Raw genomic sequence first — 24,570 nt, 5'->3', positions numbered from 1 at the left:
GGTGCTCACTACTTCTGGCACTATCCCATTCTCTGTTTGGCCTCAGTTCAGCTCTCAGGCTCACCACCCACTCCCTGACGGCCTTTACATACTTGAAGACAGAATTGTTGGTTGTCAATACCTCCCTTATATTGGTGTCACTGTCTATCTGCTTACTTGCATGTTTGGGTGAAAGGTGGGCCACTATGGCCAGAAGCTCTACTTTACTAGCTGGAGGCTGATCATAGAAGACCCATTGGACTTAATTTGTAGCATTTTACCTTCATGCCAGAAAGAATTCCACTACCAGATACATGGCACAGGAAATATCCTTTATTATTCTGTACACTTAATTTTCCATGAAGAGAACAGCTTTTAAAATAAGTGCACACACCAGATATAGAAATATGCATGACATTGGAACAGTCCATGACACAGGGCACCACTGAAAGAGTCCTTATTTACATAAAAGTGGAGAAACAGAGGGATGAGGGCGGGAACCCCAAAAGCTACTTCACATTCACCGGAATTTTGGTGACTTCTATGATCGCAGCTATAGCCATGCTGCACATCGCAGAGCTGTGGATTTTGGGACTCATAAGAGCATGACAACTTACCCTCAAATTCCGCAAAACAAAAGGGTTGGATTTATTTTTTAAAATACCAAGTGTTTCTGGCATCAGTTGAAGAAATATTGTTGAAAGAGGAACTACTGAATGTCCAGAAAAATCATAGTTGTGATATGTCTCTGCTCAGTAGTAGGTTATTGGTCACTAGATCATTCTGGAAAGTCCTACAGTAAACCGTGTGCTTCCTTCATTGTAAATTTACAACAATAACATTGTTACGGAGACAGGAAATTTTTTTTACTGGATGGGACCTTTGATCTCTGATCCAACCCTTGCTTTTACAGACAGAGAACTCTGAAGCCCACAGAGGTGGAGCCCCTCTCCCCAGGTGACCCAGTAAGACAGCCGTAGACCCAGGTCCGTGCAATTCTAAATGCTGTGCTGTTTCCCCCACGCCACACTCCCTCTCTGTTCTTCTCCCTTCCATGGCTTTCAAAGGAAATAAAGAAATGAAATGAGCTCAGTGGGCTTCTTACTAAGAAATGATATCTTTGGTAAGAATGTTTGGTCTCACATTAATGGGATCATTTGGCAAGAGACTGGCTCCCACCTGGGCCGGAAACCCTCTGAGAATTAAGGCAGCTTTTGGGACCTTTATTTGGCACGATATTTGGCAAGAGTTGGCAGGTCCCCTTCTCCTCTGTCTCATTCGCATCTAGAATGAAGACCGACTCACAGGTATACACTAAATGATATAATTAGACATTGAGTAGATGTTAACGGGATGGTATTAAACAGATATTTTTACACTTCATGGAAAATAATAATTCCTTAAAAAATCTGGTAAAGTATCAAAAGTGCTCTATACAGTACACAGGAGCACCCTTATCCCGGGTAACCTCTACTATCAAAAAAAAGGCCTCAAATAAGAAGTCAAACATTACTTATGATAAAGCCCATGCTCCCTCTCCATCGAGTGTGGGTGAAAGGTGAACCCAGAAGGTCTGCCAGCACCTCCTCGAAAATGTCCATGGGTGCCCCGGGTCCCCCCATCTCCAGAGCCCCTCCCCAGGCTCGGGAGCCAACTTCCCCCACAAGGCAGCACCACTGGGTTGGTTGGTGTTGGTTCAGGTAGCACCGCATCTCTGATTCGCCTTCGGACAAATGTCTGGAGGCAGAAGGGCCACGCGCAGATGGCAAAGAGCAAACGTCAGGCTCTCTCTGAAGGGTGCCCCTGATACACAGGCTTTTCTGACTCATTTCTGCCAAGTAGACTCAGCTTTTCACAAGCCACTGTTCCCTAGAGTGATTATTTTCATCAAAGGAGAGCAGCTAAATCATTTCCTCTCTAGCAACCAGCTAGAGGAGGAGAATAAATGACATCCCCCCACCCCCCCTTCTTCCAACACATTGTTCTTTTGCTAAGAAATATGCCTTGGCCACTTGACTGGATGGATTTTTGTTTATGTTTAATGACAGCCCTGGGTGGGTTGAACCATATTGTGCTGGGAATTTCAAAGTGCTGTCAGCTGAGAGTCAGGGGCTCTGACTTGAGGGTCCAACTGGATCCCTTAGTAGCTGGGGAACCTTGAGCAAGAATGACTGAAATGCTGGACCTTGGTTTTCTCACCTGCAGAATGGGGACACAGGAGCCAGCCCTGCAGTACTTGCTGGGCGGATGGGAGTAAACGTGGATGAAAGTGCTTTGTTAAAAACAAACAAACAAGCTGCCACACCTAGGGAGGAATTACCCTTCAGGGGCGGATTCAGTCACTTGTGAGGCCAAATTCCATCAGTGACGGTCACCTTGCTCTCATTCCCAGACCCCTACCTGTTTGTTCCACTCTGTTAGATGCTCCCAGGCCCCCTCTTTTTCAGGGTCCAAGACACCTGCCACTTGGGCTGTCTCAGATTTTGAACTGAACTTTTCATATGGAAAGATCCAAGGTCTCCTGATTTTCCTACTTTTCTTTAAAGAATGACATAAGGACCCTGTCCCTGGGAGAAAACCACCGCCCTGCCCCCAGCCAGCCCATCTTCCACAGACTGCATGATTGATAGATTAGGCTCAGTGACACCCCACTTTCCCCAAAGCACCTTTTGGATGTGTGTCACCCTCTACTCCCAGTGGAAATGATGTGGCCTTTTTTTTTTTTTTCCCAAGATTCTGCAACAGGGGCTCCCACAGTCAGGACAATAACCCACAACTCTAGATTGCCAATGAGAGCGTAAGAAACTCAGACCATATGTTAAAAAAAAAAAAAATCCAAATGGATGCCACCGACTTACCAACTACAAATCGCTTCTCTGAATGAGCTGAGACTAGCCACCAGCACCACCAGAGGGCACCACTTATAAGTTTGTATCAGAAATCAACCTGAAATTCTCTACAACCGCCAACCTACTCCGTCAATTGAGACTATTCTCCCCTCAACCTGAGTGACCGGGGTGCTATATGCTTGGTTCCATGCTGCCCTCCGTGGTGCAAAGTACGGCCCATGAGGAGAGACAAAGGGAGTTTTCAGGGCCCACTTCCCATCACTTGAGACTTCTGGTCCAGGCTGGGTGGGATTCCCAGGGACAGGCTTTGCAGGTGTCTGTGAACAATACAGAAACAGACAGCCTGTCGGGCTGCCCTTGGACACCCACCTGGCCCCGTGAGGACAGCAGAGGATCCCATAGCGGAGACACGCAGCTGGCCTTGCTGGGTTCCTGTCCTGAGTCCCCCAGGAAGGTCTCAGGAGCCACAGGTAGGTTCCTGAGCTCCGTGCATCTGACAGAGCGAGACCCGCATGTGGTCTCTACAGACTTGTCTGCTTCTTCTGCAGAAGCCACTCACTGTGACACCCATAGCTCTGGACCCTCTGAGCGCCAGAAACCAGAAGAATATTCCAGAACACACACCAATCAAACCCAGGTCAACCAGAGTAAAAACTAACTATGAAGATTTCTGCTCACGACCCCCCAGAGCTTCTATCCACGGACTTCATAACAGCGACAAATATCCCCAAGCTCCCCAACCAAGGTCCAAACAACAGAGCACTGACAGGGGCAGACGAGAGAGGCAAGATCTCTGTACCTCCCAAACTCGGCTGGGCTTTTTATTTGTGTTTTGGTTTTACAGTGTCCGACCAAAAAGCAACATCCTCTGTCTGATCTGGTGGACTGAGGATTTCTTCTGCGGCCCAAAGTACCAGCAAACGAGGTGGGGAGTCCTTCCCGAGCCCGTGGAAGTCAGCTCGGGCCGGTTCCCACCTGGGTGAGACTTCCTCAAAACTAAAGAGGTTCGACGGAAGTCATTTTTCCTGTTCCCTCCTCTCCTCCTCTCCCACAAGGCTTACCAATCCAAGCTCACAGCCCTCAGGCCAGGTGAACAGAAAGTGAACGAAAACCAGGTCACTAAATCAGTTGTAACTTGGAAAAGAGGAAGAGGGGGGTCGGAGAGGAATCCCCAGACAGTGTCTGGGGTGGTAGGAAACCTTTGACCTGAACGTTGGTGCAGCAGGGTTCCTCCTCAGGGTCAGATTCAGATGGCCAGCCAGTGTTCCAACTGCAGAGGAAGATGGCAAGGCTGTTAGGCCAGGGCCAGGGCAGGCAGGGACTGAGGGACAAGGGCCAGGGAGAAGGGCAGTAAGACACATGGAGGGGCAGAAAACACAGCTGTTTCCTTCAAAGACCCGCAGAACATGCAGGCCAATCCCCTAATTGTCACGGGCACCCAGAAAGGGCAAAGGAGCCTTCACAAAGTCACACAGTAAGTCTGAAGCAGGGGGGCTCACCTGGACCCTCCTGGCTCCCCAACCCCCATATTTTACAGGGGAAAAGGGTAGGACTCAGGTCAACACGTTATTGATGTACCTACAGCGCTTCCTTCAAGATAAGAAATCCTCAGCCTAATTTGGGGATACTCCGTGGTCATAACTCAAAGAGGGAGAACCGAGTTTAGGAAAGTCTGGGCATTTGGTATCTCAGGACCAAGGAGTGGAGGGGCAGGCGACAGCTGGTAGAAGGCAGAAGACAGGCCCCTCTCCTCCGGTTCGTAACATCACAACCCCAGGGGCTATAGCCCACAGCTGCTCTGGGTTTTCTGGAGTGTGGTGTGTGGTCTTGCCTCCGATAGCACAGCAGGGAGCAGTAGGGCCCCCGCCCCGTGGCCCCCATCAAAGTGGTACAAGCTGCACCTACTTGGAACTGCCTGACGTCCCTCTGGGCCACCAGGTGATGCTCGTTCTCTGGGGTGATGCCATAGGCCAGTCTCTGTGAAAGGATGGAGAAGGGGAGGAGGGCTCAGCTTGGCCCAGGGACACCCTTCCAGCAGCCCAGAGGACACCACACATCAGGGCCACCTGCTATTTGGCCCTGAAGTCTCACATGGACAGCAGGAGAGGTTCGTACAAGACACTCCCCACCCTGGTTAGTTCACTTTGAGACATTCATCCAGTGAATGTTTATTGAGTCAATGACGGTAGTCACACACTAGCCTAGGCCCTGGGGATTCAGAGCTGAAGGTCACCCACACATTTTGCTTTGGGAGAGCTTACAGCTCATGGAAGGGGCTGACACTGAACAGAAACACACACAGGCAGTTTTACAACCACGACTGGAGTCAGTGCTGCAGAGGACAAGTTCAGAACACAATGAGAACTCAGTGATGGGACCTCAGCCCTGCCTGGGGATTGGAGCCGCCTCCTTGGGCTGTAGACACAGGGTGGACTCAGGGAATGCGTCTGGAATCAATGTCTGATCACTAGAGGGGGATCCCAAAGTGTAGAGAATAAAAAGCTCAAAGCAGGTCCTGGTTCCACATCCGGGATGAGCTCACAGAACATGGATCCTCCCAGTGACCCAGAGGTTCCTGGACTTTGGGATTTCATGGACAGGAAACATGTCACAGGGGGAGGGGGTCCCAGCCCTGCCTGGGACCCTCTGCCCTAAGTTCCTGTACAGCTCACTCCTTTATGTCCTCCTGTATCTTTCTGTCCCCTCACGAGAACATGAGCTCCGGGGAGTGTGTCTAGTGCTGGGGATTCTGCCTGCCCCGTACAGATTCTCAGTAAATATCTGTGAAGGGAGTGGATAAAGGAATGAAGGGATGAGATCTTTATAAGTAAGGACATGAGGAAATGACTATCACCATTATTTATAAAAGAAAGGGCATTTAACAACCAAACTATAGGAAAGACATAATTTTAGTTAAAACGCAGATCATGCGTATATGTATCTGCAATGCACACAGGTCAGAGAAGAAAATGTATTTTGGAAATCTCTGGTTTAGGCTGATCAGGTATCAGGTTCACAATAGAAGCAGGTGAAAGCCAAGATACAAGGTCACGGTGAGTTTGGATGGGGAGAGTGGGGGACATCTGGGGACATGACAAACCTTAGGAGGTGGGACACAGGAGTGGGCACAGTTAATGCAGATTAACTGCTCTTTAGGGGACTGGAGGGCTGAGCTCCTCACATAAACAACGGTAGGAACAGAGTGGGAGCACACGGTGCATATGACGTCCAACACGATAGCCGGTGCCGCGTGGTGACCATCGACCGTGTGCCAGGCCCTGCGCTAAGCACTTCCTTTCACCTTTCAGGGTCTGTGTGATTACCCCAGGTTACAAATGTGGAACCTGAGGCTTGAGGGTAAATAACGTGGCCAACGTGGCGGGTCCGTCTGACTCTAGATTCCGTGTCCTTCTGTCTCCCTCTCTCACCCCAGCGGGAATGACTCGGGATGCCCCCTCCCGTGCTGTCCCCCACCCTCCCCCAGGCTCGGCCCAGAGCTCACCTCGCGAAGGGAGCCCCGCGTGCTGAGGAACTTGTAGACGACGTAGGCGGGCACCAGGACCATGGAGGAGCCCGCGATGCCCCACCCGACCCAGTTGGCCCAGAGTGGGAAGATGTAGTCATCGTAGGTGAGCGGCTTGAAATTGATGATGCTCACGACCACCACAAACTGGGGGGAAGGGACAGAAGGAAGAGGGAGAGAGACAGGGAGAGGGGAGAGAGAGGGAAGGAGGCGGGAGAGAGGGAGAGATGCAGAGAGGGACCAGAGGGAAGTGAGGGCCAGCGTGTGAGATGGATGCAGGAATGGAGAAGATAAGGAAGGAGGGAGATCGAGAGAGAAAGGAGGAAGAATCCAAGTAAGGAAGGATAACAAAAAGGAGACAAAGAAACAGGAGCAATACAAAGAGAAGAAGACTAGAAAGGTGACCTTGGAACTGAGTGGTGGCACAGACAGCCCCCGGCCCAGACCTGGCCCCAGGCTGGCGACCCCTCTCATGTGCAGCCTCCTGGGAATCAACAGGGCGGAGCGTCCTGAGCATCTGTCTGCGTGACCAGGGCCCTGCATCCCAACCTCCTCCCCTTAGAAGCAAAGATCCCCACCCCCACCCTCACTCCAGACACACAGCACCCCTCACCCGAGGATGCCCCACCACGCACTACACACCAGGAGGAACGCAGGGCTGACAAACTTCCAGCAGAGTCTCCAGTACAGGCCCGGCTTGAACCCCATCATCTGCTGGATGTCGTTGCTGAACCTGTCCACACCTGCGCACACACAGGGCAGGCCCATCACAGCGGCCCCTGCAGAGCCTGGGGCCACCCCTGCTGCCTTCCCAAGAGGGTCTGTCCCCAGGTGGACAGCAGAACAGTATCTCCTAAGACAGGGATACCCTGGCACTTAGGAGACCTGGGGACAGGCACTTGGCTGGTTCAGAACAGGGGAGAGAACACACTCAGGGGTAGCATCCCCTGGTAGGTGCCGCCCCAATTCCTTTTTCAGAGGGAAAACCAGGGCTCGGGGAGGGGAGGAGACTTGGCCCTGGTTACACAGCCAGGGTGGCCTGACTCCAAAGCCCAGCTCTTTCCTCCCGCTCCCTCTCTCTTAAAACAATGATGGCTGTGTATATAGAGCTTTCTCCGACTTTAATCTGGTAGAAGAGACCAGACTCTTTCCAATGAGTAGAAAAGAGTGAGTGACACATGGGGAAAAAATGAACAATGACAACACATTTCACTTTCTACCATGTTCTCCCCATTCAGCTCTGGAATAAGGTTGCCAGAGAAGATAGAGGACACTCAGTTACATTTGAATTTCGGAGAGACAACAAAAGTCATTTTAGTTTAAATAATTTCATGCAATATTTGGGACATATACTAAAAAAATGATTCATTATCTGAAATTCAAGTTTAACTGGATGTGTCGTATCCCAGATTTGCTAAACCTGGCAACCCTACTCTAGAAGGAATTACGTGGCTTGAGGAGCAGCATCTTCCTCCGAGCTCCTCTCTAACAGCTGACTCTGATGCCTTTGGGGCCTTTGCCTCCTCCTTTTAAAGGGAGCTCACGCAAAGATGAGCTGAGGGCTGGAAGAGCTGTGCCCAATAAGCAACTTGCTCAACTCTGGGATCAGCCAGTGACTGCCCTGGAAATGGAAAGCCCCTTTGCACCTCCAGGTGAAAAGGCTCCGGAAGCACACGGGGCCCGAGGCTTTTCCACACGCTCGGGACCCAGCACGTACCATAAAACCAGGAGACGCCTATGGCCTCCATGAGCACAGCAAACAGAATGGAGGTTCCCGCCGCAAACGTGTCCAGCAGGGTCAGCACGTATATTCCACCCTGGGGCATGGACAGAGAAAGCCTGAGGCCATGATGGATAGAAATGGCTATCAACTGTTACATCCATCAAAATTGAGCTGTCCCCTGTCCCGCTCACTCAGAACTCACACCCACCCCCAACACAGGTAATGGGGTTTCTGGTGCTACTGTGTTGCTGCTATGTATTCTATGTATTCACTGGGTCTGAGGGTGGGGACTTCAGCCAGTAAAAAGCAAGATGGATTTTATCAATGAAAAAAAAATGTTGCCTGCCATGTCAGTAGACAAAAGATGTTGCAGCCATCACATTATAGCCACCCCTCTGAAGGTGAGCTCTGAGGGAATTCAGGATAGAAACAGGATGCCCGCCATCTAGCAGTCAGCAAAAAGCTCGGATACTGGCCCTAGATAGCTGAGGTCCATATCAAAGGAATGATTTCAGTGAGCCCAAACTCTTGCAATTTCCCATACACGGAAAAGCACAAAATTCCTTAACTTGAGATGTCTGGTTTTCTTTAGTCAACAGTAACCTTTTGATGTAACAACTACCTGGTCTTTGTCGCAAAAACTCATGTATCCTGGATCCTCCCTTACCTCTCTGGAGCAGTCCCTCAGAGCTATCTGAGATGCTGTGTCCCAGGCTTAAGTCCTCAGTTTTGTCCACCGAACAAAACATAATCCTCAGCTTTCAGGTTGTGCGCTTTTTTCAGTTGGCAGTTTAAAATGGACTTTTGCTGTCCCCCCAAACCAACAAGCAGTTGAAAGATTTGTCTGGATATCCTCAGGCTCAGAAGGGACAGATAACAATGGGGTGTAACCCTAAGGGACTGGGCCACGGAGTTCAGGATACCAGGCACTGCCACGGTTCCCCTGAGCTCACCCTAGCCCTACCCCCCAGCTTCAAGTCTGGGAATATCTGGCTGGATTGAAATGCAGCCTCAGAAGCCCCAGGTGACCCAGAGCCCAGCCCCCCTCACCTTGGTTATGCAAAACAGGGCCAGAAGGAAGGTTCCAAAGGAGACACCAAATGTGAAGAGTTTCCGGTGTCGTTTCAGGACCTGGAAGTCGTCGGCCAGGCCCGTGATGACCGCCTCCATGCCTCCCATCTGAAGGGAACCAGGCAGGTGGGATACAGAGGTGAATGAAAAATGTTGTCCAACATATCAGCAAACAAAGGATGCTGCAGCCATCAAGCCATCAGCCACTACTGCTGCCCCCGCAAAGGTGCACCTGAGGGGACTCAGGATGGGAAAGAAAGGATACTGGCTCTAGATAGATCTGGTGCATATCAAAGGAATGATTTCAATGAGCCCAGACTCTTGCATCTTCCCATGTATAGAAAAGCGCTAAATTAACTTGAGATGTCTGGTTTTGTTTAATGAACAGTAATCTTTTGATGCTCTGACCACCTGGTCTTTGTTGCAAAAACTCCTACATATCCTGGCTCCTCCCTGACCTCTTCAGAGCAGTCCCTCAGAGCGATCTGAGAGCCTGCCTCCCAGGCTTGAAGTCCCCAGAAAGTCTGCCAACTGAAACATAATTCTTAACTTTTAGGTTGTGCACTTTTTTTTTTTTTGCCGCACCACGCGCATGCGGGATTGTTAGCTCCCCAACCAGGGAGTGAACCCGTGCCCCCTGCAGTGGAAGCTCGGAGTCTTAACCACTGGACCACCGGGGAAGTCCCAGGTTGTGCATTTTTTTTTTTTTCAGTCAACACAGGAGTGAGGGACTCTCTGAACCCCAGTCTCAGGCCTCCCGGCTCCCTTGGACCTCCCGCAGCCCTGGACTCATGAACCCTGGAGGCTGCCTTGCTTCTCTAGAGAAATCAGCAGATCCTCCCTTCTCCCCATCCTCTCACCCTACTTCTGCCCTGTTCTCAACCAACCTCAGAACTCAGAAACCATGTGGGAGAGGGTGAAGAGATAACTCCTGTCTCCCCCTTATCAACAGGGACCTGACTCCTGTCCGCTCACTCAGCCTAAGTGGATGCTGATGAAATACCGTGGGAAGAGTGGTTGGTTAGAGAACAAGAGTTCTAGCCACGCCCTCTCTGAATTCAGTGTCCCATCTGTAAAAGGAGAGTATTGGGCTGGCTTATCTGAGGTCCCTTCTAATGTAGAGTTCCATGATGTCAAGTAGGTTTCTCTTGGTTCTTGGCTTTGGCCTAAATCTTGCCTTTCTGAGTGAGTACTGATTTCCTTGTTTGCATTTAAATAAGGTCTTCTGCAAACAACTACTGATCAGGGGCTTGAATGCGGGGGAACTCTGAGTAGTGTGAGTGTATTTAGGGCAGGGAAGGTCAGGTCTAGTGGTGTCTGTGGGGGGATGGTATCCCCAGCCAGGTCACTCACTGAGCTGTCAATTCCCAGAGCCAGGAGCATGACGAAGAACACGACAGCCCAGAACGTGGATCCTGATAGGGTGGAAATGGCTTCTGGGTACAGGATGAAGACCAGGCCAGCTCCTGTAAGAAACGTCAAGGACCTCATTAATAGCTGGGACTGTTGGTCTGAGCTGCAGCTGATAGGAGAGCATTTTGAGGCCCAACAAGCCCCAGCCCAGCCCCATGATGTTTGGGCAGTCGTGTGTAGATGGAGCAAACCAAGGTCTAAAGATGACTGATGAAACCAGCTTCAGCCTGAGTTCACCTATGCACCAAGGAGGTTGACCTCAAACAACCAAGCCAGAGGGCAGTGCCTCTCCTGGACAGCTACAGGCAATGGTCCTCAAACTCCACCTCCTGCACCCCATGAGGGATCCTCTTACTCTCAAAACTTTGTGATTTTCAGAGTCCATCAGAGGCAGCCCCTCCCCAAGTCTTGGCCTGTTTGTGGCCACAAGAATATGAGAAGCAGCGGGGAAGGACACGAGCTGGTTGAACAACTTCAATCGCCTGAGTCTCAGCTTTCTGATCTTTAAAGTGGGTCTATTAACACTTGCCTAGTAACACTGCAAGAACTAAACCAAGATATGTCTTAGCACAGGGGCTGGTACAGAGTCAGTGCTCCCAAATCTATCTGGTCTGGCCTGACTCAGAAGATGATCCTGCCTGGACTTCCTACTGATGGCCTCAAAGAAAGCGGGCAGCTGGGAAAGCTCCGTGTCCAGTCCTCTCAGTCCCACAGCCACAGGAGAACTGCTAAGAAAGAGGTGAGTTTTGCAGCCCCCGCCTCCTCAGTGGGCGAGTCTGCCCACCCACCTTCAGTGGCCACATCCTCAATGTTGACCTTGTGTTCATGGGCCATGTAACCAAGGATGGAGAAGATGGCGAACCCAGAGATGAAGCTGGTGACACAGTTGATGGTGCTGGTGAGCAGGGCATCCCTGAGAGAAAAGAAAGCACTGTTAGTTCAAGTGGTCTGACTCTCCCCAACCCCGCTTATGGACTGCTGGATCATCTATGGAATCCACGGCTTCAAATGCCAACCCCCTCTTCAGCGTCCCTGCTGCCACATGGGCTCCCAGCACCCCACCATCACAGGGTCAGAACCTGTAGGTGCAGGAAATAGGTCAGCAGCTTCTGGATGAAACACTTTAACACCAGAGCCTGATATCAAACTCTTGCTGGGAAATCGAGGCACCAGCCTCCTTCCTCAACAAACTTTCTGTGGCTCCCCAGTGCCTCCCAACTTTTCACCCAGGCATTCAAGAGCTTTGCTGAGATGACCCAAACTTCTTTCCAGGCTTATTTCCCATGACTCCCCAACACGTACTCTCTGAGCAAACCAGTCAACTTGCTGGTTCACAAACACACCACATCCCCTGGCTTTGCTCATGCTGTAAGTTGTCCACTCACTCCGTGTCTGCCTATCCCAACCCTAACTATCTTCCAAGGCTCACCTCAAATGCACTTCTGTGCTCTTGCTGACCCCCCATCAGATGGCTGATCACCCCATTTCCTTAGCCTCCCTAAAGCCTCTCCCACTGGTATGCATTCATCCTACTCTGTCTTGTACCAGGGAGGTTATGATTCTGTCTCAAGCCCTTGATAGAGAGGGATGGAAGCAGCCCCATCTGTGCCCATGTCTGAAGCCCTCACAGCACTGGGGCTGCAGCAGGCAGCATTAAATGCTTACAGGACCAGGTGATCTAGAGCATGGTCTTCTGACTCTATGGCACTGAGCAGACCTCTCATTCTGCTGTGTGGTCTTAAGCTCTGACCCTGCTAGGCCCTCACCCCTCAAGCAACCAGCCTGGATATTCCAACCTTGTCTGCCTGGGCATCAGATGGACAGACAGGCAGTGCTGGCTGCTCTGAAAGCCACACAGTGCCCCTCTGTCCCAGCTACCCACCCTCATGATATCCCAGTGTCAGTGGCCTCAACTTTGCCAGCTCCTCACCCTGCATCTATTTGGGAGGTGTCCTGAACTGACATATGTTCATCAGGACCCCCATAGGCCATGTTGGGGTTCACAGAACATCCAGGATGGTCTACTCTGCTTCATTTCATGGGGAAAGAAACCCAAGCGGAAAATTTGACTTGTCCCAGACCAGAGCCCTCTCTCCCATCCCTGCAAGGGTTGATTCCCAGGATTTAGAGCTTTCCAGAGCCCCAGGGAGGATCTTACCTATAGCAGTTGTTGTCAAATTTGTTGTAACTAGCAAATGCAATCAAGACACCAAATCCAGCACCCAAGGAAAAAAATATCTGAGTTGCAGCGTCAATCCATACCTGAAATGGGCGGATAAAGGCCATCACCCTCTGTTTCCACAGAATTGGGTTACCTCACTGCTCCAGAAGGGCTGGGAAGTCCCAGGGATGCCCTAAGACCTGAGGAAATGAGGTCTGAACTAGAGATGGGCAGCCATGCAACTCCTGCTCTCCAGCAGCCTGTACAAAATCACTGTGGAGAGAGGCTGGGGTCTCTCTAGCATCTCCCAGCCTTGGGTGGTCATGAGTGAGCTCACCCCAGAGGAACTCACTGGCTCAATTTGACATCCTGATTTTCAAAGAAAATGAATAAATAAAATGTTCTAGACTAGAATGTGGATAGGGCAAGGGCAAAGGGTTATGACTATCTCAGCGGTTATGGAGACAACATCTTCAGAAAGGGGTAATGATTCCTAGTAGCTTCTACCAACCCATAGACAGTGGTGACTCCTTGGTGGCCAGTCGGGTCTACTTCCTTCATCTTTTGGATGATGAAACTGCATGGCTGGAAGCCCGGAGATCTGAGCTCCTCTGCAGCCTCTCAGCCTCATGGTCTTGCCCTGGTCAATTTCACTGTCTATATCTCAGTTTCCTCATCTGTACAGTGGGGATAATTTTACCTAGCTCACCAGGACTAAGCCACAATTCGGATTTGTGAGACTTCCGTCATCTCCCCACTTGTGCTATTCTAGACTTCCCCTGCTTTGTAAGCAAAGGGTGTAATGAGAGAAGCAATCTGACGGAGGAAGATATATCTGCTCCCTGAGACGGCACTCAGGCTGAGTTTTTACTGTCCAGAAAGACTTAGGATATTTAAACAATGCAGAACAGATAGAACTCTGACTTGCTTCCCAATTTACAAGGCTGTTTCATGTCTTACGCTCTGTTATTTTTCTGACAGTTACTAAGGAAGTAGGGTTTTCTCTTGGTTACTGGGCTGTAACACAGAGTTGTGCTGGGACAATGGGAGGTGTGTACTGGGAGGCATCCGTTCTAATCCTATGTTGATCTTGCCTGCCAGGATTATTATGGGTTCAAGTAGAGTGTGGGGAAGTCTTTGGGGATTATGAGGGGAAATATTGAGGTGTGGTCACTGAGGCAGACGCGAGGGAGGAGGTTGGAAATAATCTCAGCTGTGATTTGAAAATGCTCAAGGTACTAGGAACCTCTAAGATTGTCCCTGTTCCCAGCCTCACTGTGCTACTTTGGACTCCACTCCAAAGTCACCCCACCTTCATTGTAATCGCTGCCTCTGGGCAGGACAGTGAGCTGGAGGGGCTGCGAGGGGAGAGTCAGCAGGGTTTGGGTCTCCCTGTGGCTGATGCCACTCCTTATGCCAACATCACAGATGGTACCAGAGGCCAGAGTTGGAGACCAGAGTAGAAATAGGGCTAGGGTGGCTGGGGTGAGGCTGGGGCCACGGCACAGGGCAGAGGTAAGAACCCAGGACAGGGTATTGCTTTCCTTGAAAGGAGGGGTCTGCAAAGGCCACTCAACAGAACCACAGATCCCGAGCCATCAGAGCTGGACAGGCTCACGGAGACTGTCAGGTGCAAATCAAATTGGCCTTGGTCAGGTAGAGAAGCTGCAGCCCAGAGTGGGAAGAATCCATCCCAGGCTACGCAGAGCTGGGACCAGATTTTCTTTCACTGCCTGCACCGAGAACCCTCCCCAACCCTGGCCCAAGGGTGGGTGGTCACTGGGCACTGACCGTGGCCTCTTTCAGACGGTAGAAGTCGATGTGCAGGTAGGCGTTGATGCCATTGGAAGCGCCGGGCAGCGTGATGCCGTGGACCAGGAGTACAAACAGCACGAGGTAAGGCAGCGTGGCCGTGATCCACACCACCTGGCGGTGGGCAAGGTCGCAGTGAGGGCCCGACTCTGCCGCCAGCAGGGTGGGGGGCTGGCGGGGGGCGAGCCAGTCACACCCTCCCCACACGTTCCTTCACACAGTACGCGTGCTAAAAGCTCCACCTCTAGGCCAGGCCTGGGGCACTCCAGGACAGAGGGGACAGACCAAGGCTGCACCCAATGAGAAAGTTAGCACCCTGGGGGCACCGCTGCCAAGGAAGCCAAAGGCAGTGAGGACGCAGACTCTCTCGGTGCCCAGCGCCTCCTGCTCTACCAGCTTCCTGCACTAACTAGCACCCTCACCTTTACGCCCTCCTTCCTCCCTTCTCTCCCCCTCTCGTTTACCTTCATTCAAGCGTGTCCTCCTAAGCTCACCACCCAGGGAGGGACGTGGCTGGGCAGAAAGCAGAATCCCTGGCTGCTCTTTATTTTGGGATGGATTTAGGGCAAAGACAAACTGCCTCATCCAGAAACCCATAAGGGAAAAAACTGTCCCCGGACTGAAAAGAGACACCAGCCCACCCTGCCCACGATGAAGAAACAGAGAAGAGAGGCGGGGAGAGGAGAAGGCTGCGTAGGCTTCCTCGCTGTTCCTTCTCACCCCTGACTATACATTAGACGACTCTGGGGGAAGTTACAGACAAAAATGTCCAAGTTCAGACCCCATTTTTGGAGTTTCTGATTTAATTGGTCTGGGATGGGGCTTGCACTCCATGCTTTAAAAGCTCCCTCAGGTGGATGCAGGGGACAAAGACAGGTGAGGATCATTTATTGAGCAATTTCCATCTGCTAGCCCAGCAGTGAGGACCTCTCACCCCATCCTCCCAGCTGCCCTGGAGGCGGGCAGGATCATGAACTGCCCTCATTTTGCGGGGTGAGGACACTGAAGCTTAGGGAGCATCATTCATCCCGAGGTCACCCATTAGTGAATGATGGTGCCGCGACTCCAACCCATCAACCGACACAAAGCCATGTTCTTAATCACTCACGCTACTGCATATTTGAGACCCACATTCAAGTCCTGGCTCTGCCAAGACGGCTGTGAAACCCTGGCCCTCTCTTGGCCTCAGCCTCCCCATCTGTACAAGCAGGCTGGAGTACATGGCTTTGGAGAACCTTCCAGTTCAACACTTAGGCGTTTGGTACAGGCTTGTAGTTTCTAAGTGCTGGTTCAGCCAACACCTATGAGTGGGGGGTGGGCAGACAGGACTCCAGGGCGGCAAGTAGCACTGTGTGCACACTTGCCCGATGCCCTGGGGGCTGACTGGCCTCCGCCCTCTACCCTGCGGTGGTCGGTGGGCCAGGGTCACAGAGTGTGTGGTCTGCGGTAACCCCTTTCCCTGATTCAGACTGTACCTCGCCCCCCAATATCCCAGCTGCCAGCTGTGAAGCCATCTTCCCAAGAACAGAGCCTTCACCGGCCAAGACAGGAAGTTTGAACACTTGCAATTCATTTCAGGCCAGCTCTGTGGCTTTGGCAGCCTGCTAAGAAAAGATCCGTGTCCTGTTCCAGACGTAGTCTGGGAAGAAATAAGCAATGCTCTTGGTTTTCTCATGAGCCAGAGTATAAAAACAATGAAAGACAGGACACTGCAATGTCCTGCATGAAGTTCCTTATTCTAGAAAGCCCCTCCCTATGGACTGCAGGGGTCCTCGCCTGCTCTGGAGGCAAAATGTGGGCAGGGACTTCAGGCGACAAGTTTCCATCTGCGGGAGGCTTCCTAGGGCAACACTCCTGCCCCACTCGTCATTACACTCCTCAGGGGAGGGCGTGAGTCCTCCTCCTCCAAAGGTGACTTTGCACAAAGAAACGGAGCATGCGAGTCTCCCCTTCTTTTCTCTTTAGCATCAGTCTCCCCATAGACAACTCAGGCCTGCTCCAGCCAAGTGCTAAACAAGGTGGGGCAGGCTGTACCCCTTTGGCGACGGCTACAGGAAACTGAATCTTGAGGTGTAATATTAGAAGCCCGTGGTGGCCCCTCACCCAGGCCGGCAGCAGTATTAAAGCTCATACACCTTCTGCAGCTCTGCTGCCTGCAGAGGCCAGGAAAGCCCTGCTTTTGATACCCAGGAGAGGCCCAGAGAGACTGGACAAGGCTGGCCTGGGGCTTCTGTAGTTTTGCTTGCAGCTGAAAACCCTTTCCCTCTGCCCCATCTCTACCTGACCTAGCCCAATGCCACCTTCTCCATGGTCTTTGCAGACCCTCTCAGTCTGAAGACTTTCCTTCTTCCACTAATGTAACATCTTATGGTTTTTGGACCATGGGAACTCATGGTAAGAAAAACCTTATTTATCGAGACGTATGGCTTGCTATAACTGAAATGCAAAAATTCCACAAGACATCTCTATCTTTAGTATGTGCAATGCACGCTGTTATTTTCTAGACGATTTCATTTTGAAAAATTGTGGTGACCCACTAAATTGATTTAATGACAGTTGAAAAACCCACAGTTTGTATCTCAATTAAAGTGCAACCTACCTGATGTAAAATTGTTTTCAAGGTAAAGTTAAGTTTTTTAAAAAGCAAGATCTATAATAGTGTGTATAGTTTGTGATCATTAGTGTTTATTGAAAGGGGGACACACATATGTCTCTGAACGGAGACGCAAGAAAATAATAACATTGACCTACACTTACCTGGCTATAACACACATAATACTACAATCAATTGAATCTGTCTTATTTCTTCTTGCATCACTAGTACTAGCATCAAGCCTGGCACATAGTAGGTATCCATAAATGTTTACCGAGTTGAATTCAAAAGAACACTTAATGAAGTTCCCCAAACTTATTTACCCACCTACCTTTCTTCCTCCCTTCCCTTCTTTCCTCACTACTCCGTCAATAAATATTTACTGAAGACCTACTATGTGTCAGGTGTTGGGATGGTTGTGGTCCTAGCCTGGTTTTGCTCTATCTTAGAATTCCTCCAAGCCCTGGTCTGCATTTCATTTGGGTTCTTCCTTGGGGCAGATACCATGTCTCCAATACGCTGATAGGAAGTTCCACTTCAGGCTCTTGTCAAATTTCATTCCCGTTGGCTGCTGGTCCCCTGTCACTATCTTTGCTATCTATGGCATAACCAAGACTTTAGGAGAACCAGAGAGAACCCTGATGCACCCCACTTTTCAAAATCAGTAGCCTAGGGCTTCCCCAGTGGCGCCATGGTTAAGAATCTGCCTGCCAATGCAGGGGACACAGGTTTGATCCCTGGTCAAGGAAGATCCCACATGCTGTGGAGCAACTAAGCCCATGCGCCACAACTACTGAGCCTGCGCTCTAGAGCCCGCGAGCCACAACTACTGAGCCCGCATACCACAACTGCTAAAGCCTATGAGCCTAGAGCCCATGCTCTGCAACAAGAGACGCCACTGCAATGAGAAGCCTGTGCACCATAAGGAAGAGTAGCCCCCGCTTGCCACAACAAGAGAAAGTCCACGTGCAGCAATGAAGACACAACACAGACAAAAATAAATAAATAAAATAAATTAAAAAAAATTCAAAATCAGTTGCCTAATGAAGCTTCTCATAAATTCATGCCTACCTGATTATTGTTGCCTTGTAACCCTCAATGAACATACACACTGTGTATTCCACACTGACTCTGGGCTTTACCACAAGACTTATCTTGTTCATTGGGACAATAGCAAGCATGATGAAAACAGAGACTGGAAGAGCTACTTGTACATTGGGGCTTGTCTGCTTGGAACATGCTCTTGGAACTCATCCATCATGCTGTGACATACCCAAGCTACAGGGCGAGGCTGTATGGAAACTACCCAAGGTGCTCTGGTTGACAGCTCCAGTTAAGCTCCCAGCCAGTACCAACTGCCATCCATCAGTGTTAGCCATCTTGGAGGTTCCAGCCCAGTCAATCCCCCAGACATGTAGCTCAGGCAATATCACATGGAGCAGAAGAACCACCTTGCTGAGCCCAGTCAACCCACAGAATCATGAGAGGTAATAAAATGGCTGTTATTTTACATCTCTACATCTTGAGGTATTTTGTTACACGGCGATAGCTAACCAAAACACTGGACAGAATATTTCCCAGCTACAGCCTGTTTAATACAGCCAAGCTCCACATGGACCCACAGGGTCCAAATGGAGCTGTTGTTCTCATGATATTCGTCAGGCTCAGAATCAATGTGGGCCATGACCTGAGTATACTCCACCATGAGGTGCTGACTATGGGGGGCATTGTCACCTAAGTCAGAATGCCAACTCTGGCAGGCTCTCCTAGGTCATCAAACCCTGTGCTCCTCTCTCCAGGAAACGTAGACCTTTGCGAGCACTCCGCACTGTGTCAGAGGATGCCCCAGGATTCATCTAGATATCTTCTGGAGCATTCTCATTTATTCAAAAATTCAGAGGTGGGAACAATCAATTTTATAGTGAAGGAAATGGTTATATGCTAGAGAAGGCTGCAATATTTGCATGCAGTTTTAGTCCAGAATTTAAGATTTATCAAACACATGTCAACAGGTTGCTTTGGGCTTTTTCCAGAGACCCTTGGGGTGTCCCGTTCCCTGGTCTCTGCTATTAGGGAGGCTTTGGTGGGAAATTGTGAAGAACTCTGATCCACTTGCACTCCCTTATCCTACTGCTGGGGAGTCCTGGGCTTAGGGAAGGGAGGGGATTCATCTAAAGTCTCCAGCAAGCCAGTGGTAGAGCTGGGGTGCAAACCCAAGTATTGTACTTCTAGCACCACCTTTTCTTTTCACCAACTACCTGTTTATAGGTAGAAAAAAACATCTTTTTTGAGGCCAACCTCCCAACTGAAAGAGAAACAAAGATATTACCTTTCCTGATGTCTTCACTCCTTTCCAGAGGCTAAAAAACAGGACGATGACCACGACAATCAGACAGAGCAAGAGCTGCCACTGGGGCAGGCCGATGTCATGAATCCCACTGCTCTCGTGAAGGTGCAGGACGCCACGTCTGCGGGGAGGAGAGGGAAGCGGACCGGGGAAGATGGTGTCGTCAGGGAGGATGATCAAGGCCTCGACCACAGGCCAGTCCTCGAAAGTGCACATTGATGGAGACAGGCCCTCGGCTGCCCCCGCTACAGCCCTGCATCACTTGGACCTGCCCTGCACAGTCATGGCCTGTGCCCAGCACCTCCCTGTCCTGGGCCAGCAACTCATCTGGGGAGACGTCCCCACCCAAGGCTGCTTTTTGAATGGTAACAGAAGCTTTCAACATAACAAATATCTCTTGAGTGCCACCTGCAAGCCAGGTCCTAGGGAGATGGTGGTAAATAAACAGAGGAAAGGTCTCTGCCCTCATAGCACTCATGGTCTAAAGCAGTGGACACTGGAACATTTGGCAATGTCTGGAGATGTCTTTGATTGTCACGACTTGGGTAGGAGACATCTAGAGGATAGAGAAGTGAGACATCCTATGATGCACAGGACAACCTAAACATCCTATAAGGCACAGGACAGCCTCCAAAATTCCCATGTTGCTGAGGTTTAGAATCCCTGGTCTAGAGACTGAGATAAGAGTAAACTTTTCTCCTATTTGGGAATATCTACCCCAACTAAAGGTATGTGTATCCTCTGCTTTAGCAATTCCACTCCTGGGTGTTTGCCCAGTAGAAACATTGTACATATGTTCACCAAAAGACATGGTCTAGAATGTTCATAGCAGCATTATTCATAACAACCCCAAATTGCAAAATAAATATCTATAAACAGTAGACTACAGGGACTTTCCTGGTGGTCCAGTGGTTAAGAATCCGCTTTGCAATGCAGGGGATACTGGTTTGATCTCTGGTCGGGGAACTGAGATCCCACATGCCTTGGGGCAACTAAGCCCATGCGCCTCAACTAGAGAGAAGACTGTGCACTGCAACAAAAGATCCCGCGTGCTGCAACTAAGAACCAATGCAGCCAATAAATAAATAAATATTAAACAAAACAAAACAAAAACAGTAGACTACATAAATTATGATATATTCATAAATTGGAATATTATATAGCAACTAGCTCTGTATGGATGAATCTCACACACCTGATTTCGTGAGAAAGAAGTCAAAACCGAAAGAGGACTGCTGGGGGCAGGTGACAAGGCTGTGGACAAGCAGGTGATGGCTCCAGCCACATGGAGCTCCTGGGTGACAACAGCTGGTGCAAACATTCCCCATCTTGAGCCCTTTTCCTCTTCAGTAAAATGGCTCTCGTGAGGCTTACGTTGCAGAATGTGAGACAGTGCCTAGAACCCAGGAGATGCTCAGCGCCAATGGTCATTGTAACTATCATTCTGACTGAGTCCCAGCCTTTAAGGAGCAGCGAGCATTGGCAAAGAAGCTAAGGAGTGCCCAGAAAACTCAGCCAAGGGAGTCACTGTGGCGGGCTCCACTGAGGGGCTGGCTGGTGTCTTCTCTGCGGGCCTGTGGGAGAGCCGGTGAGTTGAGAAGGGACGGCCAGGTGTGGTAGGGACGAGATGGGGAGAGGGAGGTGGGTGGTGACAGGCAGACAGAGGAGTCTGCAGTGAGTGCTCAGGAATGAATGAGCAGAGCTGTGTGGCTGATCAAGGCCCACAAAGACCCGTGTCCCCATCTCCAGAACGGCCTTCATCCCCACTGCCCCCAGGCAGGATGCTGTGGACATAAACTACTCACCCTGCATCAACTTCCCTGAGCAATCAGTCTCTGTGTCTGGCCCCTCCTTGTCCTAGCTCTTGGAAATCAGCTCACCCAACACCCCCGTCCTCATGGCCCGATGCCAGGCCAGACCCATATTCTGTTCCTCCAGGACTACTGTAAAAACCTCCCCATCCTCCCACCATCCCAGTGTCTCTACCTCCAGTCAGCCTCCTTAAACCTACAGTCTGTGCTGCTGTAGAACCATCCGATTCATCTGAAGTTGTGTTCTAACTTTGTCACTCTTCTGCCCCCAAGTCCTCAGAGGCTCCTTATCGCCTAGAACAGCGGTTCTCACTGGGGGCAATTTTGCCCCTGCTTTCCCTGGACACTTGGCAACAGCTGGAGACATTTTTGGTTGTCACAGCTGGAGGGCAGAGGGGTGTTACTGGTGTCTAGTGGGCAGAAGCCCGGGATGAGGCTAAACGTCCAAAATGCACAGGACAGCCTTCCCACCGCAATTATCCAGCCCCAAATGTCAAAAGCATCAGCGTTGTGGAATCCTGGTAGAGAGGATAAAAACATATGCCTTTCAGAATCGGAGCCCTTTCTCAGTCGTCCTGTACCAAGTGCACCCCATGCCTTGCCACACCATGCCTTTGGCTCCTGGCGACCACCAGCCACTTGTCATTCCCGAATTATATGAAGCTCTTGTCGCTCTGGGCCTTGGAACTGTCTGTTCCTTTATGCCTAGAACACACTTCCTGGCCCAATGTGTCTGCCTGGTGAACTTCTGTCCCTGCTAGTCTCAGCTCAAAAATGAGGCCCTGGCTGAGGTCCCTCTCCTATGCTGAGAAGGAGGGAGAGAGTGGGAGAGGGAGGGAGAGAGAGAGAAAGAGAGAGAGAGGAAGAAGGAGGAGAAGGAGGGGAAAGAGGAGGAGGGGGAAGAGTAGGGGGAGAGAGAGGAAAAGGGAAGGGAGGAGGGGGAGGGGAGGAAGGGGAGGGGAGGAGGGGGAGGAGGGGGAGAGTGGGGGAGAGAGAGGAAAAGGGAAGGGAGGAGGGGGAGGGGAGGAGGGGGAGAAGCATGGGGTTGGGGAGGGGAGAGGGGAGGGGAGGGGAGCGAAGGGAAGGGAGGAGATTGGAAGAGAAGAGAGGCCGGGCATATCTAAAAATATGGAGAACCAGAATCAGGTACTGAGCCCATCTGACTCTTAATCCTGCTTCTTCCCATTTCTTTCCATACGGGCCAAGTATTGAATGGTATCAATAACCATTTGGCCAATTTGACTGTTAAAATCATGAAAAAAAAAAAAAGGCACTGAACCAACTGTGCTTGCCCTCAAACGTGCTAAAATGACTCTAGAATCCAATCAGATGGCCAAAACGCCTCCTAACCGGCCCAGGTGACCCACATGTGTGTGAGGTCCACTTTCAGCCTCGCAGTGGTTGTCTAGATACTTCATCAGTGAAAAAGCCAGACTCCAGAGCTGATTTCCAAGAAAAGTGAATCCAGCCTCCTCTCCCGTAACAGGCCGAAGTCTTGGGGATTAGTACAAGTAACTTTGTTGTTTGTTGTAGTTTTCCAACAGTTTAATGAAAATGAATCATCGTGGAGTACACGATCCAGACTTTCCTATGTCTACAGGCCAAACGGGCTCAGATCTCACTTGACATTTAAGTGCAAAGGGTTAGTGTTGGGGTGGAGGGAGAATTCTCTTCCCCACCAGGAACATGCAGTGGGTAGAAGTTTTCTATTCCCTGAGCATGTTCACCAAGGGTGCCCTTTTACAGATTAAGTTACAGAGCCTAGGGGTTTCCCCTTCAGCCTTGGGCTATTTGGCCTCAGGCCTAGAGCCTGGGGAGTATCGAAGTTTTGTTCCCTTGAATGATATGTTCAATCTATCAGCTTAAATAAGTACAAGATGGCAAGAGAATTGGCCAGCAAGCTCCGAGGAAAGCAAAAAAAACCAACTAATCTCTTCAGGGTTGGTTGGCCCTGGGAGTCCTACCTGATGGGTCCCCAGACTGAGAGGGGGTAACTTTTAAAGCAGAAGCATTTAGATAAAAGGGCCATTAAAAACAAAGTGAGAGAGTGGCATGGACATATATACACTACCAAACGTAAAATAGATAGCTAGTGGGAAGCAGCCGCATAGCACAGGGAGATCAACTCGGTGCTTTGTGACCACCTAGAGGGGTGGGATAGGGAGGGTGGGAGCGAGGGAGATGCAAGAGGGAAGAGATACGGGAACATATGTATATGTATAACTGATTCACTTTGTTATAAAGCAGAAACTAACACACCATTGTAAAGCAATTATACTCCAATAAAGATGTAAAAAAAAAAAACAAACAAAAACAAATCCAGAGGCAGCTCATGACTTAGATACTGAGAAGCACACAAAAGCAGCTTCAGGGTGAGAAAGAGATGCATGAGAAGGGCTCTGATCTACCCACAGACACTCCTGCACTCCTGTCCCGAATACACCCCACTGCAGACTCTGATGGGATGGAAGAGAAGACAGGGGAGAGGCCTGTGGATGGGGTGAGGGCCTTAACTCAGATGGCCCGGGTTCGGATCCCAGCTCTGCCACTTCCCTAAAACCTGTACCACTACATTCTTATATGGAAAATAGGAGTAATTCCCACCTCCATGAACTGCGAGGACTAAATGGGACTTGCATATGAGAAGATGCTTGGTGCCTGGCTCACAGCAGCTGTGAAGCTTGGGGTGGGGATGTACTTAAAAGGATGGAGGAGGGGAAAGAAGGGGGAGGCGGCGAGGGGATAGGAGCTCTGTGGAGCAGAAAGCTGTAGAAATAAGCCTTGGATTCTGCTCCCCACAACATCCCCCAAGCCCCTTCAGCCCCACATAAGAGAATGTCATCTTCTTCCACCTTATTCTGCTCACAGCCAAGCTGGGAGGAAGTTTAAGGCTGTAATTAAAGCAACCTGGGTTTCAAAACCCAACTCACTTCTCCCTTCGGCTGGGGCAGATCTGCTGGCTATGAAGACGTCAGAGAAGGAATCAAATAATAACTAGACTAGAGACAAGGCTATCATTTCCCATTTTAATTTATAAGGACGAGGGTTGCCAAGAGCAAAAAGAAAGATCACGTTTTCTTCCTTTATCATGAGATGAAAAAGGAGAAAGCATGGAACCAATTACATGTATGAAAAAGGAGAAAGCATGGAACCAATTACATGTATCATGCAGCACCCTAAGCTCCACTATCCTTTACCATCTCCTAGTCCAAACCACACTTATAAACTAGGAAGGCCTAAAACCTCCGCCTGCAAGGTCCCTAAGGGTTCTGGGATTGTCCGAGGCCA

General features: G+C 50.2%; 1 protein-coding gene across 2 annotated transcripts in view; it reads right to left on the bottom strand.

Moving 5' to 3' along the window:
* Window positions 1–844: 844 nt before the first annotated feature.
* SLC6A2 (solute carrier family 6 member 2) overlaps window positions 845–24,570 on the bottom strand; it is a 41,615-nt gene continuing 17,889 nt past the window's right edge. Inside the window, exons 4-14 of one of the 2 annotated variants that reach the window (XM_065898458.1) lie at window positions 19,454–19,592; window positions 14,511–14,645; window positions 12,717–12,820; window positions 11,347–11,471; window positions 10,499–10,611; window positions 9,125–9,253; window positions 8,069–8,168; window positions 6,994–7,094; window positions 6,331–6,498; window positions 4,734–4,805; window positions 2,708–4,098 (exon numbers count right to left, since the gene is read on the bottom strand). In XM_065898458.1, the coding sequence (XP_065754530.1) occupies window positions 4,075–4,098; window positions 4,734–4,805; window positions 6,331–6,498; window positions 6,994–7,094; window positions 8,069–8,168; window positions 9,125–9,253; window positions 10,499–10,611; window positions 11,347–11,471; window positions 12,717–12,820; window positions 14,511–14,645; window positions 19,454–19,592 (1,210 nt within the window). In that variant the 3' untranslated portion in view covers window positions 2,708–4,074. Of the gene's footprint in view, window positions 1,264–2,707; window positions 4,099–4,733; window positions 4,806–6,330; window positions 6,499–6,993; window positions 7,095–8,068; window positions 8,169–9,124; window positions 9,254–10,498; window positions 10,612–11,346; window positions 11,472–12,716; window positions 12,821–14,510; window positions 14,646–19,453; window positions 19,593–24,570 lie in introns of those variants that run through there. The other variant, XM_065898457.1, reaches the window with a different exon arrangement.

The sequence above is a fragment of the Phocoena phocoena genome, chromosome 20, assembly GCF_963924675.1.
Source record: "Phocoena phocoena chromosome 20, mPhoPho1.1, whole genome shotgun sequence".
NCBI classification, from domain to species: Eukaryota; Metazoa; Chordata; class Mammalia; order Artiodactyla; family Phocoenidae; genus Phocoena; species Phocoena phocoena.
The sequence above is the reverse complement of the archived record's forward strand: the minus strand, read 5'-3'. Positions and strand labels throughout refer to the sequence as shown.